At 34.3% G+C, this 20,092-nt stretch overlaps 1 protein-coding gene across 5 annotated transcripts in view; it reads left to right on the forward strand.

Moving 5' to 3' along the window:
- The window catches only part of pds5 (cohesin associated factor B pds5), a 121,227-nt gene extending 102,370 nt beyond the window's left edge, over window positions 1-18,857 (forward strand). For 2 of the 5 annotated variants that reach the window (XM_069820576.1, XM_069820575.1), the window contains exons 23-26: window positions 1,727-1,759; window positions 2,078-2,128; window positions 9,861-9,965; window positions 18,437-18,653. In XM_069820576.1, the coding sequence (XP_069676677.1) occupies window positions 1,727-1,759; window positions 2,078-2,128; window positions 9,861-9,965; window positions 18,437-18,511 (264 nt within the window). In that variant the 3' untranslated portion in view covers window positions 18,512-18,653. Of the gene's footprint in view, window positions 1-1,726; window positions 1,760-2,077; window positions 2,129-9,860; window positions 9,966-18,436 lie in introns of all 5 variants that reach the window. The other 3 variants (XM_069820578.1, XM_069820577.1, XM_069820579.1) reach the window with 3 other exon arrangements.
- Window positions 18,858-20,092: the final 1,235 nt, after the last annotated feature.

Below are 20,092 nucleotides of genomic sequence, written 5' to 3' on the forward strand. Positions count from 1 at the left end.
GGTGTACAAAAATAATATTTATTTTGAAATTAACTTTAATTTCATTACTCAGTTTTAAAGATGTTATAGATATGCTGTTGAGGTCTAGTAATATCATTTTTCAAATAAACTACAGTTCTGTATGTGTTTCTTGCTAACTTCTCTTTTTGCAGTCACCATTTTTTTAGCATTGATTTGATCTTCTTCTGTCTTAGTTGACTGATATCTCAGGTATGCTTTCCTTGATCATAAATAAGGTTCTTTATATTGCCATCGCAACCCTACACTTTTTTCATTGGATTGTTTCAAAATATGTTGGAGTGAATTTCATATATCTTATATATTGTTCAAAACAGGTAGTCCTTTCTAATATTATCCGTTCTTGTGTAGTAAAATCAAACTACTCTAGGATCTCTGAGAGAGCTTACTCTAAAAGTGAAATCATTTCTTTGTGATATTTTCATTTTGTACCTTCTTGGTCTTATTCATATGAAGAAAACCAAAAGGTAATGATCAGAATCAATTTCTGGACCTCCAAAAAACTTTTGTATCTAGTGTCATCAGTGTCATCATCATCATCATCGTCTTCCTCTTCTTCTATGGCACTATGGTCCTTACTATAACTTTGACCTCCCTGATAACAGGGAACCTGTGCTTTCAATTGCTTTTACGTCATCAAACCAGCATAGTTTTAGATCTTCCAGCTTTTTTTCCTTGATCCAATTATTTTAGCGTTCAAAGAAGTTTTTGGTGGTTTACCTTCCTTCATCCTGACCACATGGCCCAGCCATTCTAGTCTTTTGAGTTTGTCAGTGATAATGTTTGTGTACATATTTTGAATTTCCAAATTCGTTTTGATACGCCATATACCATTTTCAGAAACTGGACCATAAATCTTCCTAAGTACATTCCTTTCTCATATACTCAGGATAGATTATCTAGTGTCATTTCTGATCATTTTTGATTGTGTAATGTATAGGCCTACCCTATTAATAAATAATAATCCGTGGCACTACAGCCCGTGAAGGGCCTAGACCGACCTGCTGGCCTCACGCCCACATGCCGAAGCAGAGGTGGGTGATCATCCAACCAGAATGGAGGTATCGTGTGGTTAGCACGATGATCCCCCCAGCCGTTATAGCTGGCATTCGTAGCTGGCATTCGCAACCGGATTTCGCTACCTATTGTAGCTCCCCAAGTGCATCACAAAGCTGGGTGGACACTGATCTGATACACTGGCCGAAATTTCATGAGAAAACTTCTTCCCCCATGAGGACTCGAACCAGCGTGCATTCCGCAACGCGAGTCCTAGGCAGATGCCTTAGACCACGACGCCATGGCACGGGACAGGCCTACCCTATTACTGACTTTAAATTTCTGGTTTCTCAAGTGTACTTATACTTTATATTCAAACATATTATATTTATAATAAATGTATACACTTGTTTCATGTTAGTATACATTTCATTAATAAGGTTTTTTTTTTTACTGGTTTCAATGTAAAACAGAATTACAAAATTAAATTCTATTGATGAATTTATCAACATAATGGTATTGTGTCTTGATATGTTAATGTTTGTTTTTATATTTGTTAATTTAATTATCTGATATGTTTTGACTAGCAATATTTGTATGGATTAGAACAATTGAGATTTTTTTTTATTATTTTCTACATAATATTAATTGAAACATTGCTGAGAGAATCGTATCATGCCTAATGAATATTGTTCACATTCACATGCTGCAGGAGGAAGTCATTTTGGAGTGTATTGATGCCGAGGTCAGTTAATTTCAAGGGATTTATATGAAAGGAATTGTTTATAGTAGTTTTGTTTAATTTTGTTTATTTATTTGGTTTACTTATATATGGCATGATCATTGATTTTCTTTATCAAATCCATTTGGCTCATCTTCTTATTCCGGCACAGCCACAGCCAAAATGAAGTAGCTTAGCATTGTTTTCAGTAGTTGGAGCATGTAGTAACATCATACCAGAGTGTTGGTAGCAGCATGTTAATTCCTCTTTATCACAATTCTAAAATTTCCCTGTAACAAACTGTACAACTACTTTGATCTTTTTTTCATGTGACTGAAACAGCCTTCGGAGGCATCAGAGACAAAAATTCAGTTGCCAGGCATGGAGGAAGAGGTAAGTAGAGCTATAATGATTACACTTTTGAAACATATTTGTAAGTTTATTATAGACTCAAATATTTTGTATGAGAGTTATAATTTAATTTCCAAAATGCATCTTGAGAAATTATGCACGGTGTTCCATTCAAACCTCCTTCATTTCAATTAATCATTGCTAACAAGGTATGTGGATTTATGAAATGAGATTGGTACTAAAAGAAAGAAAAACTCAGAGAATTTGTATCTCATTTTTTTAAAGTTGTTTGTTTTGTCACTACGTTGCGCAACAATCGCAAAAGCAAAAATAGCAACTCCACAGCCACACGAACAAATGGTGGTGTAGTATGTGGAGATGAAATCCGTGATTTCAACGCAACGAAATTACAGACGAGTGTACAGAGGAGTTTCACCTGATGCAAGATCAATTAGGATCTGGTTCAATAAGTTGCTTATGACCGGCAATGTCCTAAAACAATCTGGTGGAACTTGGTGTTCCGTGACAGAAGAAAAGGTGAAAGAAATTCGAGTAGGATTTCAGAGAAGCCCGAGTAAATCCAGCCACTTATGCAGAATTCAATGCACAGTTGCACATTGAATTGCCTTGATGCCTGGCGAATGAATTTACTCAAATTTTATTGAACCAGAGTCTAATTGATTTTGCACCAGGTGCAACTCCTCCATATACCCATCTGTAATTTCGTTGCGTTGAAATCAGGGATTTTGTCTCCGCATACCACATCATCGTTTGCCCATGTTGCTGTGGAGTTGCCAGTTTTGCTTTTGCCATTGTTGCACAACATAGTGACAAAACAAATTAAATATAAATTCTTTGAGTTTCTCTTTTTTTTTTTTTTTAGTACCAGTCTCATTTCATAAATCCACATACCTTGTTAGCAATGATTAATTGAAATGAGGGAGGTTTGAATGGAATACCAAGTATTTGCTTACCAATTCATTGATAGCTATCACCTTCGATGTTCTCCCCCTGTCAGGGCTGAACACTTACATGGTGTTGCCATTGCTGGAACATTTCTGGAATTTGTTTTCTGAAATATGTTTCAATTCCTGTTTTATATGATTCTGGATGTAAGAAATATCTGTAAATCATTGTCCTTTCAGGACATTTTAGTTAAAAAAAAGTAAAAATGCCACAAAGAGCTTAGATGAATAGTGTGGATAGTTCAGTTTTGTAAAGTTGGTTAACTGTTTGTGCCTCTTCAGTGAATTTTGACGTATTCCCCTTTGGATCAAATAAACACATGCATGATCTTGGAACTGCAAGCTTGACATGCGTGTTGTTTTAAGCCTAGGTGAATTCGGTGTTTTCTACTGCAAACTTTGGCATTTTCTTTCTAGGTCATACTGAAAACAACATATTTCGTCACCAGGAGTAATTATATTAAACACTGTTCATTTGCTAAAATATCAGTTGTAACTTTCTGGTCATCTGTCAAGATTTTAGGCACCATCTTCGCAGAAACTTTCTGCAGTCCTAGTTCCTTTGTTAAAATCTGTCTCACTACTTTTCTGTTCTTTTCTTTAATTCTTAAGCCATTAATCACACACTTAATTGTCTATTTGACTGCATCAGAGTTTGCACTTGTCCATATTCTCGTTTAATGTATCATTGTCCATATTTTCTCACTCCTTGTACTTCTCATGCCATTCAAGAATGGTTATTTTTTTTTAGCATCTTTACCATATGCCCCTGTTAACAGCTCTAGTGTTTTGCTTGCGTTTTTACCGATCTTCTCACAAAACTTGATGTTAATATCCTGCTCTAAATTTCTGTTACTCATTTTTCCACCATCACTAGAACATAAGCATTTCATAGTACATCTAGCACTCATTAATGAACAGTTCTCTTGTGTACGATTTATACCCACATTAGCAGAAATGTTTCCATACATGTTCAGCTACTTGCTTCTGACCAACTTGCATTATATGTGAGTGATACTAGGTAGTCATTCCAAAAATTAATTTGTCATATCTCGTATATTTTCTCCATGTGTTTCATTCTTTGTGAATAAGGAAGCTGATGTCTTTCTAAAATGTATGGAACTTTCGAGTTATCTTCATATCAGTGGTTACTGAAAGATTAAATGGACATCTTTTTATACATCTTACAAGTAACACCATATGTGGATTCACTGTAGAGAACAGCAATTTATCTATTGTTTACATCATATGCAAGACACTTGACTAGCATCATGAACTTGCTAACTGGAACCATACAGTTTATTCACGATGATTTACTTTTTCAGCTTAGAAATGTGAAAACTTAAAGCTTGGAAGTAATAATATTAATAGTAGTAGTGTTAACAATACTAACATTGACATTGTAACCTAACTATATATAGTTTTTGCTTTATGAAGAATAAAATGAAAATATTGTGGTGCTGCAAAAAGTCGATATCTAGATTTTCACAGAAATATATGTTTTCTGCATCCCTGACAGTGAAAGAGTATTTTTGGGCATTAAACAGTTGGTTGGACTATTATGTTTATATTCAGTATCTACAAGTCAGTTTATCTAAGAACGATGCACATGAAATATAATAATTTTCAGTAAAAAAGGAAGAAAGAAGTTGAGTTTTTATTTGAAATCCAAATCACAAAATTGTGATTCAGTTAAAATAAAATCGAACTATTTTTGTGATATATCTATCTGTCTGCTTATTTATCTATTTATGCATTTACTTGTTCATTCATTCATTCGCAAATAGAACAATATTAGGAGTTATTACAGATATTCATCTATGCTGTATGAATTTGTGCAAAATTAATTATATCATGTAACTACTTAAAAAGAGTTCAAGAACTTACAAGAACTCCAATTCCATAACGAAAAGGAGCAATATTAAAATTATAATGTACACAGATCACACCATCTGCGTCTTTTTTGAATATTAATTTCTAATAATGTGAGATATGTAGAGGCAAACTCTGACATAAACACAGGACATCTATGACATGTGAAAGTTTAAAGAAAGAAAAACAAGAATTTAAAAGAGATAAGTTTGTACTGAAAAGAAAAAAAAGAGAATAATATAAAAGTCATAATATTGCCTTTGGAAAAACAAACAGTGCATTATATAGTAAGAGTCACGTAAGAACAGTTCCTATACAGCAAATATTGCGTCTTGTCAGTGTTACCAACTGTTACAAGATATCACCATATGAAGTAAAATCACGATCCTACGTACTGAATGACTTATTTACTACTGTACTTAACCTTTATGTTGGAAGATTATTCTATATAGTTCAATAATTTGTAACATATTTTCGTAAGAAAACTATATGAAAAAGGGATCAACATGTTTGGTATTTTGTATGGAAATATGAAATTCATTGGTTTGATTCACGAGACCTAACCTAAAAATGTATTTTGTTTGACCACATGAAATTATTAGCACTAATTCCGAAAACCAAATACCACCATGAAATGCATGCTTTAGAATACTTACTCCTAATAATTTTGCTATCCTAGTTATAATTGCTGTCTCCCTGAGCATAATTCCTTCTTCATTATCATTCGGTTAAATCTGTAAAAAACAGAATGCCAGTAGGGGAAGTTATCCCCACTCTCACAGCATGCTTTTTGCTTTCTTGGTGAAGTCGCTGCTATGCTTTTTCCTCTCTTTGACATTATTGTAATAAAAAAATCACGAAAGAAATTCATTAAAATGTGAAATGGTATTTCTATCAATTACCCACCTGCATTATCACTCGCAAGTATATTATATTTATTTACATTTACCTGTCTGGAATTGTAACTACAACGCAACACACAACATAACTATTATGTATTAATATTAATACTGATATTAATTAATTATTAGTATGTTCAAATTTCACTAGCTTCCAGTAACCAGCTCAGAAATCTAGTACAATTTTAATTGTATGGAACTTCAGTATTGACATCTGTCTCAGTTGCCAACATAACAGTTATGAAATCACTACCATTTGAAGTATGTGTCATTATCGAAATTCGAAACGAAGTTGGCAAAATAAAATTCAACCTGCAACTAGAAAATCACCACAATCCACTAGCATATGTAGTAATGGAGGTAAAATGGTTAGGTTTCACCCTTAGGGTATGAAGTAAGCTGACCTGGATTATAGTTCAAGTCAAATATCTTACAATTTTGGGACCACAGTAAATAATTTCATTTATGTCTGGGAATGAGAAATTCGATAACATTGCAAAACAGGCAACATATTTGCAACCAAGACCTCTTCAAGTGATATCTCTATCCAGTGTCTTTGGTTCAGTGAAGTCTCATTTTATAAACCTATGGATTAACAATTGGCTCTCTTCTGACAAAAGGGAAAATTTTACAGTCTGTTCAAAAGAAACCAAATGACCTGGAAATGTACAGAAACTTGCCCAGACATGTTCAAACATTTTTAACAAGAGCCACAACAGATCACATTGTCACACAGTTGCACCTTCACCGATTTTACCTTTCTGATACTCCTACTTGTCTGTGGTGTAATGATCATGATGAAGATCTGGAACACATTCTTCTATACTGTCCATCCATGAACCACAAAAGAAGTAAATTAAAATCATCAGTACCAGTTGCAGAAGACACAGCTCTGCAGTATATGAGGCGTTCAGAACTAAAGTGGATCAAGTCCATGAGATGTAGTTTTGAGATAGTAGGGCTTACAGTTAACTTGCTCTAGTGGATTATCTAATTTGTCTAGCAATAATTTTATTGCTCCATTCTCAAATTCTAGATTTATAAAATATAAATAATTGTAATGTCAATTGATGCAATGCTTTGGTGACTTGATCCACCATGGCTCAGAACATCGTGAACAAATAATCTGAGCCAAAAGTGACTGGTGTCACCTACCGGCAAATGCTTGAAATTAAGACTTGATCCGTTACTGCTCAGAAAAGATCCAATTTCAGATAATCAGAAAATGAATTAAAACTCAATTTATGAAAATTTGTGACTTGATCCACTTTAGCTCTAAATGCCTCATATATTGACTACACCCCAACTCTGGTTACTAGGAACAGGCATCTATAATGAACACTGATCAAAATACCCCTCATTTCTCATTAAAAACAAAAACTGAAAAGACTACAGTGGACTATAGTGGACTTTATGTTGTCAGCAAACAGCTGGGTACATTAAGAAGATTGATTGACTGACTGACTGACTAACCGACCGACATTTATTTTTTACTTTTTTTTATTCTCTCTCTCTTTACAGAAATAAAATAGTACACTTGAAATGTCATACAAATTACATTTATTTTCAGTTCATTAGTCTGTAACACCAACCACACATATTGCTGAATCAGTACTAGATGCAGATACCATTTGATCATCTGTGAATCCAGTAAGACACAGAGTTTCTAAACTATCTTGTAGACAATATCTATGTTAGTATGCAGGCTTTTATGGCAACATCAATAGAAAAAAAAATTCTTCAGGCTGAGAGGCTGTGGTTTGCTGGCAGTGTTGCATCCAGATGTATCATCTACAGCTACAGTAGACATCTTCTGTGGTACATGGAGGCATATTGTATCAGGGACATCCCTGGTACATCGAAGAGATCACTTTACTCTTGTGTACTGTGTGACTGAAGATGTGTGCCATAGCTGTAGATAAAATGTCTGGATGCAACAGCACCAGTAGATCACAGCCTTTCGAATCCTTTTTGTAATATCGATATTTATTACCGAAATTCGGATGACAAAATTCATTGGAAAGGTAATTAACTCCCTTTTGAAGCAAAGAAAGTGTTATATAGTAGGTCAATAATTGAAGTGTTGGCTGGAACAAGGTTGTAAGTTACAAAATCTTCATTCGGCATGTTTCCGTGTGTATGTCATGTTACCTTGCTATACTCCTTGGCTTGCAACTGTCCATCAATGCAATACGTGAAATTTGTCCACTCACAGGTTTGCTACCCTGGAACAACGTTGTACATGTACACATTTTTTCAGCTCCTGTAAATTTTACCAAATGTAACTTATAACGTTGTTCCAGCCGACGCTTCAATTGTCTAATCTAATAACTATGGCTATGAAAAGGGAGCAGTTAAAGCTAGTGATGGTACCGAGTATAGCTGCAGCAGTGGAATGGGGTGAATTTCCCCTGTACCGCTGCTTACGTCAAGTTGTAGGGGAAATTCACCCCATTCCACAGCTGCAGCTATACTCTGTACCATTACTAGCTTTACTGCTCCCTTTTCATAGCCCTACTAATAACATTAAGAATCTTACCTTAAAAAATTCTGCTTTCCTGAAGCAGTTGATAGTCTGAGCATCAATCCCTTCCCATGCAGTGGAGATGAAATTCATAGCATCCAGTAATGTGATAAAATTTTCATCTCTATTGTCGATGCAATGCAGCTACTATAGAACAATACGCTCTCAGTAAAAATGCTTGAGCACTTTTATCACACCCTAATCTATTGGTTGAAGCTTACTGATTGTGTTGGCAGGCAGGAATGCAAGTTCTACATTCTTCATATTGACGTTTTTAGGTGAGATGGGCAGTTATCAACGAATTGGTTTTCAAAATGTTTTGGTCCAAGTCTTTCAGCCAAATAACAAACAAATCACCAGTCATCCAGACACGTTTTTGGTTCTTGTATTCATAAGATAGTATTTTAATATTTTTAAAACATTGGGGTCTAGCTAATTTCGCCAACTTCAACAATGGCAATTTTTCAGATCCATCGGCATTTGCAGCAACAAGCACAGTGACTTTCTTTGCTTAATTTGCTACTTGACATTTCTGAACTTGGAATACATAGGAGGTGTTGGGAATTAGTTTAAAGAAAAAGCCAAATTCATCTGCATTAAAAAACAATACGCAGAGCATAATCACTTTGCCAGTCATTTACATCACTCTTACTGATTCCGATTCGCTGCTGAGTTGCTGATACTCTATGACTATGCCATGCCTTTGCTTCAATCTATCAAGCCAACCATTGGAAGCAAAAAAAGTCTGTATTCAATTTGCCTGCTGTTTCTCGTGTATTCCCATGTATGGTTGGGCCACTTAATAGAATTGATACATCATGGGATGGTAAATCCATTCAATACAAATTTCCTTGATGTCTTAATATTTTCTACATCTCACTATCATATGTTTGCAACCACCATTCACTGCATCAGTAATAGCATCCTAATTTTTTATTATTGTTCTTAGACTAGATGAAAGGATTCCTACAGGTTCTGCAAAATCCTTTTGATGTAGCATAGAAGTTTCGTCATACTTACAGATCATTTGTAATTTTTCGCTTTTAGACAGAGATTTCTACTATGCCATTTTGCACTATAAAATTTACTGCACACCCCACAGAATTTAAAAAAAAATGACTAAATTTTACAGAAAGGACAGGAATATATTGACAAGGAGACTTTTTGAGTGTTAAAATCCTTTCATACAAAGAAAAGTACTGTTAAGTACAATTTCCGACAGTGCTGACCAGAGAGATTTTTTAGGTAGAGGATGAAATTCCTTACTTGCACTCATCACCATGTTTTTAAAACATTACAGGTTTCGCAATTTATATGGAATTTTTTACTCATTTATGATCCAAAAGAAAAGTGCTACAAGTGGGATTTAGAAGCTTTACAGGAGGGTAAAACAATGCAGGATTATTTATAAAATGTCCAGGGGCCATATAAAAAGAGCATAATGGACAGGGTAGTGTTGTAAGTGGGAGCGTATTAACGAGGTTGTACTGTACTTCTATCATATCTGGTTGCAGTTATACATTGAGTTGGAAAATGGGAGATCCAAGAAAACATATGCAGGGTCCACCCATCTGGAAAGCCGGGAATACTGGGAAATCAGAGAATTTAGTAAATTACAGGTAAATCTGGAAATGTCAGGGAACTTTTTTTATGGTAGTAATCAGCTACCTGGGTCAGGTCTATTGGCCTATTCCATCTTATTGAAAGAATAATACATCTTGCCACCTTGTCCTGTGTCTACCCAAATCCTTCAATAATAATAATGATAATATTTTAACTACTCAGTTTGGTTGGTAAAAATACATGCATTCGTTAATATTGTAACTTTTAAAAAAATAAAGGTAATTTTTTCTGCATTTTAACCCAAAGAGTACAGAATATAATAAACATGACCATACATACAGACCTACCAGGCAATAAGTTTAAGGGAGATTTCGGACAAAATGGTAAAAAAAATCACAAAAAAACTTGTCTCATTTATTAATACAATAGTTTCAAGAACCTTTCCTCAAATAATACGGAACGTAACAGTGACATTTATACAGTACATCTGTAGAGCAAATATTTTAGAATTTAGGAGACGTAAAGTCGTACATCACTCTTAAAATATTTTTATTGTCTTTAACTATTATTGTAATTATTTTCCTTTCTTTTTACCTTTGACATCGTATAAATATTGGAGGTCTGAGGAAAATGCCTTCAGGGTTAGGATCTGGACCGAAGTCTGCCATTTGAAAGCCCTGGTATAGATTATGAAATGGTTCCCTTTTTTTCATATGTTTAAGTTAATTATTTTGCTCTTGTGTTCATTTGTTCCCATTTCTTTCAAAACTTGGAAGTCTGATACTAAGCTGCTGTTTACTTCCAGCAACATGCTACTTCAACTTGTCTGTGTTCTTTAAAAGAAATAATGTGTATCCTCTAAATTCATGGTTTTCAAGTTCTCTTGTATGAGATTTGCCTCCATAATTGAATCGGTGATTTGTAAAACCACATGAGTGAGTTGCTGGTTCTATAGCAAGCACTAGGTTAGACGCACCATTTCCAGTCAAAACAACAGGAGTTCGATCATTATTAAGCATTATTTAAAATCTTAAAATATTGAGTTCCTTTCAAAACCACATCAGTCCTGGACTCATGTGATTTTAACCCTTAACACCGTGATACAATCTGTATCATGCACTTCATGCTCTCGGTATTGTAAAGATGTTGGACAGTGAGTATAGTTCCACAAGTTCTGTAGAAGTAAAAAAAAATGCAAGAAAGATGTCATTAATCGAGAAGGGTATAGAAGAGAGAGGATAAAGTATTGCAAAGTTAAAAGTCACACAAACACTTTTGTTGATTTTTATAATAACTTACTGCAGTGGCTGACTCACTCTCAAGCCATGGAGACAAAGGTGGTAAATGAAAATTAAAATATAAATAAGATTATGTTTTTTGTATGAATTTCTTGTCTTTTTTTTTTTTTTAGGAAAAATATGCAATTTATGTTATTTATTTATTGCTAACTAATGTTATGTGTGTACTCATGTACATTTCCATTAAACATGCGACACATTGTTTGAAAATAAATATCCTGAAAGAACTTTTTTAAATCTGCTGTGATAATTTGAATTTAATTTGTGAATGATATGAACCATTTTGAATCTGAAATAAAATAACAATATAAATTGATTGAAACTGTATAATAATATATTTAATACTGTAAAAAACAATACACCACATACTGTATTGAGATACATGAGTTGTTATTTTGAGTACTTGTTAAAACAACATTAGTCCAAGAATTTAAAAAATGTTTTGAGATTTTATGAAATGAGATAATGAATATACATTGCTTTTGTAATAAAACATACTAACTTATTATCCCTCTCTAAAAATTTCACAGTACTAACATAAAATTCATTAACTATAGATAGTTTTCCTATTTTTCTCGAAAATTATTTTCTGTAAGTTAGAATGAGGTAGATCTGCATCCACCCTTTGTCATCAAATATTTCCCTCAGGAAAACAGGACACTCTTTAGTGCTTTTAAAATAGCTCGTGATAACATCCCAGTTAATTAAAAGTCTATTAGGTGCAGGTTTCAAGGAAAGCCATCTTGTACAAACATACATTACCATTCTGAACCAGAAAATTCGAAATAACTACGCAACTTTTCTCTCCTTTTTGTAGAACAAGAAAAATCATTATACACTTTTAGAACAATTGTTTTATATCTATATTTAGCACATTACGTGCTTGCTTGCATTTATTAAAATTATATGATGTGAGCTGAACAAATAGCTTTTATTATTTTGTTATTTTCCGTAGATAATAAATGATACACTGAATGATTCTTCCTAAAATTCACACTGGCATTATATGTACTGTAGCTTGTAACTGTATCTTGCAGTTAATTTTAATGTTTGAGAAAATTGAATCTGAAGTGTTATGAATCCTCATAGAAATCAAGAACCTCATTTGCAGTTTATTTTTCTGCTGTGAAATAACTAACACACAATTGCCACAGCTTTCTATTTCTTCTTTTATTTTCATCAGTAGCTACAGAAAATTAACCTACATTTTGAAGATCACTAGAAACTTCCAAGATTGATTGAGGTGCCATTACATTACAAACGAGCATTTCAGCTATCATTGTGTCACAGTGAAACTTTGAAGCAATTTTTGAATTGTTAAACGAAACAGGACATATTTCATTGGCACAATTCGTGCTTGAATATAATAAATTATACTTAATTGTATGATAAACCAATCCTAGTTCTGTGACTGTTACTAAACTTCGTGTGTTTGCTGTTTTTCTTATTTTTAGTGTGGATATCACTGTTTCTTCTTTTTTTTAACGTCATCCATACCACAATGTGCAATACTGAGTTCATGGAAACAAATATTAACAAAATGCATTGGAACTGTCAATTCCTTGTGCCTTCAATCACTTCTGTACACATATAAAAGTTTCATACGTTTGCTTTTCTTCTCTTCTTGACTATTACTTGAACTAGATATTGTGATAAAAGCAGTTCTTCAATTCAATTCACTCATTTTATTTATTGACGCATTTTCAGACTGCTGCATCTAATTTCTGTGTCATTCCTGCTAGCTTTATATTGTGTTTGAGGTTGTGGTATGTTCAAATTTTAAACAATTTCTTCATATGGTTATGAATGCACTATGCGCATATAAGTAAAGATTATATGTTAATCGAAGCACAACATTGTAATCTACATTGCCTCACCAGAATTCGCCCAGTGGGAACCCTTAATTACAAGGATTTTTGCGCATTACATAAATTTACAAATTCTGCTAATTCGCACTTAAAATTTCTATTGCATAATTTAGTTTGCTGTCATGTAAGTCATTCCACTTAGTGGAAATTCGGGATACTAAATTTTCTTAAAATTTGGAATGTCCCTCCTAATTCAGGATGGGTAACAATCCTAATGACTAGTAGTGGTTGTTATATTTGTGACGAATTTACAATTAAGAAACATCAAATAAACATTACAGATTTTATACGGAGCTTTAGATTCAAACACTGGTAATTTTCATGGCGAAATTTAAGCTATTCTTTCAAGCTTACAAAATCTCCTGAATCGAATTGATACATTTGAAAAGGCTGTGATGCTATCAGATTCAGAAGCTATCAGATTGCATTAGATATAGTGTCTCGTAAAATTTTAAGATCAGCAGATCCCTGGTCATTGCATGAGGCAGCTGATTTCATGGCCAAGAAGAGTAGCAAAATTGTTCTAAAGTCATATATACCTATGTTACACCACTTTATTACTTACTTACTGGCTTTTAAGGAACCCGGAGGTTCATTGCCGCCTTCACATAAGCCCGCCATCGGTCCCTATCCTGAGCAAAATTAATCCATTCTCTATCATCATATCCCACCTTCCTCAAATCCATTTTAATATTATCTTCCCATCTACGTCTCGGCCTCCCTAAAGGTCTTTTTCCCTCTGGCCTCCCATCTAACACACTATATGCATTTCTGGATTCGGCCATACGTGCTACATGCCCTGCCCATCTCAAACGTCTGGATTTAATGTTCCTAATTATGTCAGGTGAAGAATACAATGCGTGCAGTTCTGTGTTGTGTAACTTTCTCCATTCTCCTGTAACTTCATTCCTCTTAGCCCCAAATATTTCTTATTTGAAGGATTCATAACAAGCTGTTTTTTACGGTGAAGGGTTGTTAGCCCTTCGCCCAACCCCCAAGCTGGAGGACCACTCCTCATCGGCTGTCCGCAACTGCTTATTCAATATATTCACAGCTACCTTCCATATCTGGAGGCCGTCTCCTCGATCCGCAACCTGAGGATGCGCCATGCCGTGGTGATAGGTTATACCACTTTATTAAAAGAATAATCTCAGAATATAACAGTTCAATAAAATAATTACAAAGCGTGTAATGCAGTACATCTAATTTAATAAGTGAACTTCCACAAAAATCTGCGGTGGCAATATTCAGATGACTTGAAGGCTGTCATTACCTCAATAGGTATTTACACAGAATTGGTGTTGTAGAATCTCCTACATGTCCTTTCTGTAATCTTAATAAGGATATGGATCAAGATCATCATCTTCATTGTTCAACTTTTACTGAATTTGCTAAATAATGGAGTGCAAGAGAGGAAATGGCATCATTATGAACTGATTAACATTAGATTCCGACCAGTATTACAGATTTAATTAGAGAAGTGTACTGGCCTGTTTTGAAATGAAGTTGAAAGATGAAGACAAATCATGGGATCCACTGGAAGTGGTCTTAAGGGATTAGGTACAGCTTACAGCAGTAAAATTTTTTAAATATTCAACATTTTTTTCCTCAATTACTGTATCTTGTACAATAATGAAAATTAGTATGTGTAAAACACTGTCCTTTTGCTGTATGAAAAAAAAATATTTTCACGATTTTTAAAATTATATATATATATATTTTTTTTTTTCCAAAATTCAATGTGATAGCAGTTCACTGTGCAGTGATGAAATATTTCCCTCATAACTCATAAACTTTTTAACTTTTTCATGTCTCTCTCTTGTATTTTATTGCTGGAACTCATGTTTACAATATCATGCTCTTTCAATTACATCTCTTAATAAATCTTTTTTTTTTTTATTTTGTGTTAGAAAAAAATATTGATATTTTACCTTTTTTAAATCAATTTATTTTTTATCACACAATCTATCAAAGGTAAAGAAGTGATTTTGCATCATATTATAGATATGACATACTAGAAACTCTTGAAATGATTTCTTAAACATGCGAAAATACAGGGGGGGAAAAAAAAACCTTTTATCATCCTGATGTAAATAATCAAAGTATGAAATAGTCCTTGATTCTGTATTTCTAAAACCCAATCGATGGACCCAGAAGCTTCTTCTATTTTTACGTCTATTCTTTCTCCGTATGAGCAAAGTTTCCAAAAGTATATCTATCTCCTCCTATGTCCATATTCACTAGAAGACTGAAAAATTCTCTACAAAGTGGCTAAAGTGGCCTCGTCTGAAGGGACCCTTAAATACACACTTGGACTTCATTCCTGATGAAAATCTTGATGTGTTAAGCGAAAGACAAGGTAAACATTTCCACCAAAACAGTAAGCAGACAGAAAGAAATTATCGGGATAGATGAACTGTTAATATGATAGACTGACTACTGCTGGGATGCTACACCATGACATTCTGAAGACCTCACGCAAGAGGGGAGCAACATGTGCAGCTTCACTTTGAAGAGAGAATCCCAAATCTCTCCGCAGTGCATATGAAGAGAAGGCATATGTCACTGTTGATAGTGATTCGTCTGTCGGATGGGGACGTTAAGCCAGGCGGCCCCCTTGGTGCTATTCGACAGGAGTAGGCTACGTGCCGGCACCGGGTTTCCCCTTCTCCCTTATCTTCATCATCATCATCACTCATTCCAGATACTACACTTATACGAACACATACACATACACTCACCCTAGTACACGACATAACTCTCCACAGATACACATCATGTACACTATGGCCTGCCGAAGTGGTGTACAACTAGAAATTGTGTCACAGTCCTGCCATCTATCTGCAATATATGCGGAACCCGAATCACGCAAGTGAAGTGGGTAGGCATTGTATACACACACACACACACACTTTGAAGAGAGAAAGTCACTACGAATGCATTTGACTAAAATGAGCGTGTGATAACTGTAATATGATGGTTTTTTTTTAATGTATCCAGTATTTGCTATAGAACATGTTTTATTTGGTCACTTTTTCCTATTAAATTCAATATCTATGCTGCATTCACTTAGCTAAAATGTCAATACAGGTTGTAGAATAATGATACACGATAGAGAAAAATTGAGCTATTTTGGATTCAAGACCCCAGAAAATTATAATTTTAATATAGGCCTATGTTTTCAAAAACGTTTTTATGGACCATAATTTTGCAGACCTAGTTAATTCAAGGAAACAAATTGTAAGCAATCTTTTCGTAATACAGTAGAACCTCTATTATCCGTAGTAATGACTGAATGGTTAATCGCGAAAAAATCGGATAATCCGTACAATAGAAGATTTTGTGGTGTTATGTTTAATGAGTTTTTAAGGGCAAGGAAACTCCTTGTAATGGCTATCTGCGGAAATATAGGTATAATGGAGGTCTCATGTTTTAGATTTACATACTTTATACACTTTATCCTTGTTTTTTATTAAATAGCACCGTTATAACTCCAGTCTCATATTCTGAAGCAAGACTTTCCCTTTCCCAAACCATATTATTTGCACTTTTTTTTCGATACTTAGCACAACATATTTTCTGTTGACATGCGTGGAAGAAATTTTGTGTAGAAGTTATACAGTAGGTCCACCGCTTTTGAATAATGGTCAGCATGCCAGATGTGAAACGAGCGGGATCGGGTTCAAATCCTGATTGGGACAAGTTACCTAGTTGAAGTTTTTTCTAGAGTTTTCCCTCAATCCATTAAGAGCAAATACTGAGTAACTTTCAGCACTGGACCCTGGCCTCATTTCACTGGCATTATCATCTTCATCTCATTCAGGCACTAGATAACCTTAGCAGTTGATAAAGCATAAATAACCAGTTAAAAGAAAAGTTATACAGTAGGCAATTCGAACAGTAGACCTCACTGTCTAACGGTAAAGGTTTGTAATAATGTTCTCTAGAAAAAATACGTATAATGTAGCCTACAAAAGAGCATTTCATATAAATTATTTTTGAAGCAAAAAAAATTAAGACAGACGGTCGGACAATCCGCCAACCAATTAGTAGAGTGACAGATAATCGGGGTTCTTCTGTATTTTTAAGGACCAGAATTGTTGCAATTGTTGCAAAACGCTTAAAATATACAATGAGAGAGTATGTGTCATTTTTGTGACATCCATTTATTGATGTTGCTAACTCTCCCCAATTGCCAGTAATCCAGTGGGATATTGGCACATTGCATTGACCATCCTCCAGATTACTTTTATTGCGTAGTATAGTAAAGGTAAAGGCCATTAAATTAGAAGCATAAAATTAGGTGGTGTGAGTGGCATCACATCAGACTACCTTTTACTCCTAGAAAAGACCAGGTATTCAGTTCGATAGGAGACTGGGTGAACCTCAGGGCAATTCTGAAAGTTTAGGCACCTGAGATTTAATCTGGGATCTTCCAGTCCATAATCAGTTGCTCCACCAATTGAGCTACCCAGCCCCCATAACAATAGTGGTAGTGGTAGTAACAGTGAAGACTAGCTATTAAGCTAATTATCACATACAAGGTGAACTGTAAATAACGTCATTAATTTCAGGGGTTATTCTTTGAGATATTTCAAACAAAAAGGTTTAATACAATTTTGTTCGTTTTTGCTTTCTCTTCGAGAAAAGAATTGTTTTGTATGAAACATTTCATAATGTGTTTTGGGGAAGCCATTGATTTAATTCCCAATCTGCTTAGTCAATTTAAGAACGCAGTGTGTTATGATGATGAATGATAGAAAGAATTTTAATTTTGTTCTTTAAATATGCAGAAATTTGATCTGAACAAATATAACTTTTTGTTCTGACAAGGAATTTTAAATTGTTAAATTTATTCAGATCAAATTTGTGCACATTTTAAGGACAAAACTAATATTCTTTCAATCATTTATTATAGTACACTGCTCTCTTAAATTGACTGAGCATATTGAAAATTAAATAAATAGTTTTCTCGAAAAACACTATGAAATGTTTCATATAAAACAATTTTTTTCCTCGAAAAGGAAGCAAAAATGAGCAAAATTGTATTAAACTTTTTTGTTTTAAATATCTCAAAGAATAACCTCTGAAATTAATGACCTTACTTATTGTTCACCCTGTATATTTGAACACCGAAAAGTGACAGTATCTCATATTTGTCTTCCAGAAATAAAATTCTTTCATACATTATACTCATTTGATCATGGTTAGATTTATTTGTGTTTTTGAAATACTGAAATGTGTCGATAATTGAATGTGGATTGTTGGAACAAGAGACTTAACTTGTCATTTCAAACGTGTAAAATGAAATTGGGAAAAACTTTATATATTTATATTTTTATTTGTTTGATTTGCATACAGTGTGGATCAGAATGTGACGAACCTCCAACAAAGAGAGCAGCTCTGGATCATCAACACAAGCTGGAACCCATGTGAACGCCACATTGGACAACCTGGAGCAAATGGATGGACCAAACCTCCAGTCGAACAGTTTGACACACATTCACTGTGCAGGCAATGTACATTAACATTACTTGAAGGAGCAGCATATCTATACAGCACGTATGTATGATGTTCCTTTGTCATTGAACCTTGGTCAGTAATACCTTGCTGAGTGCAGCTGGTAACTGTGTGTAAGCAGTTTGTATGGATCATGGCTCTAATGCCACACAACGTCGATTATGTAATGTCAACCGCTAACTAAATTGGACTCAAAATCAAGTGTGTTTATTTTGTATTAATATAGCATTATGATTGAGAAATACAAGTTTTGAACATAGAACGAGATGTTTATTCTTAAGCCAAGCTGGATTAATTCCATTACTATATAGACTGAGCAAGTTCTGTGTTGAAACACTGTGTTCGTTATGTCTTGTGGCAGGTTGGTATGTATGTGCTCTTTCTGTTCCCACACTCACCATTCCTTCCGAAGGTTTTTAGTGTAGATTTTGACATTCTGATTGATCATCCGAACATGTACAGACCCTTCGTAACTCCTGCCTGCTCTGAATGGCTGGCGCTGATATATATGTAAAAAAAAAGTTGGTTGGATTGTGATGCTACTCATGCAATTAAGTCATGGTGTAGCTGCGTACTGTGTTTTTTGACAGCCCATACAGCAATGTTGCAGTAATTAATTTGAGCTGAGTGTGAGAGTTGTAGATGGGATTTTATAAAATTGAAAATTTGTTTTGTGGATATAGTTGCAGCTGGGTAGAGTAAGTTGTAAGAAGCAAGAGGTAGCAGTTTTGTTTATAATTGGGTCGCACTGGTGCAGACAATTTTGACAAGAATAGAATAATCATCAACGTGGTGATATTTATGGTAATTTATTTAATTTTGTACTGCTGGTACTAATGGAAGTGTGTATATCACAGCATGTTATGTATAAATTATATATTTCCAGTCACTTGTTTTTTTTTTATGTGAAGTACAACTTCCAAGAGTTTTCGGTATGATTTTTTTTTTTTAGATGTGTATTCATTGACCAGAAACTTGTGTAAGCAGTATTTATGGCTAGAAAGTTTTTTTTTTTTCTGTGTATATAATTCGAAGTGATAAACTCTTCACTTCAGCCTGTAATAAGCCCATTTCATTTTAAAGACAACTAAACATTGCCTCGTAAATAAAATTGATTTCCTTAAGTCTTTTACTTGAAACTAAAATGAAATGGGCTGTTGCAGAAGTTCAGACTTCCATTAAGATGAAGTGATCTCATTAACGAAGTTAACGAGCAGAAGGCTGACCTCTTTGGCCACTGTACAAGATGAATGGCTGTGTTATTTAGGAAGGCAGAGTTTATTTCTGTTGCAATGTACATCTGGCAACGGGATTTTAATTGTATTTTGTTTAACAGCTGTGTCGTCATGTGAAAAACGAAGTCTGGCTGTTGATGTTGATTTGCATAAAACATGCTATCTGTGGTAGGGATCTTGTTCCTTTAAAGGACAGTGAAATGTTATTGAAAATTTCCGGATTAATTTTTTTTCTCCCTTCCTTTTTGTCTTCACTGATTTA

Source organism: Periplaneta americana, chromosome 3 (assembly GCF_040183065.1).
Source record: "Periplaneta americana isolate PAMFEO1 chromosome 3, P.americana_PAMFEO1_priV1, whole genome shotgun sequence".
NCBI classification, from domain to species: domain Eukaryota; kingdom Metazoa; phylum Arthropoda; class Insecta; order Blattodea; family Blattidae; genus Periplaneta; species Periplaneta americana.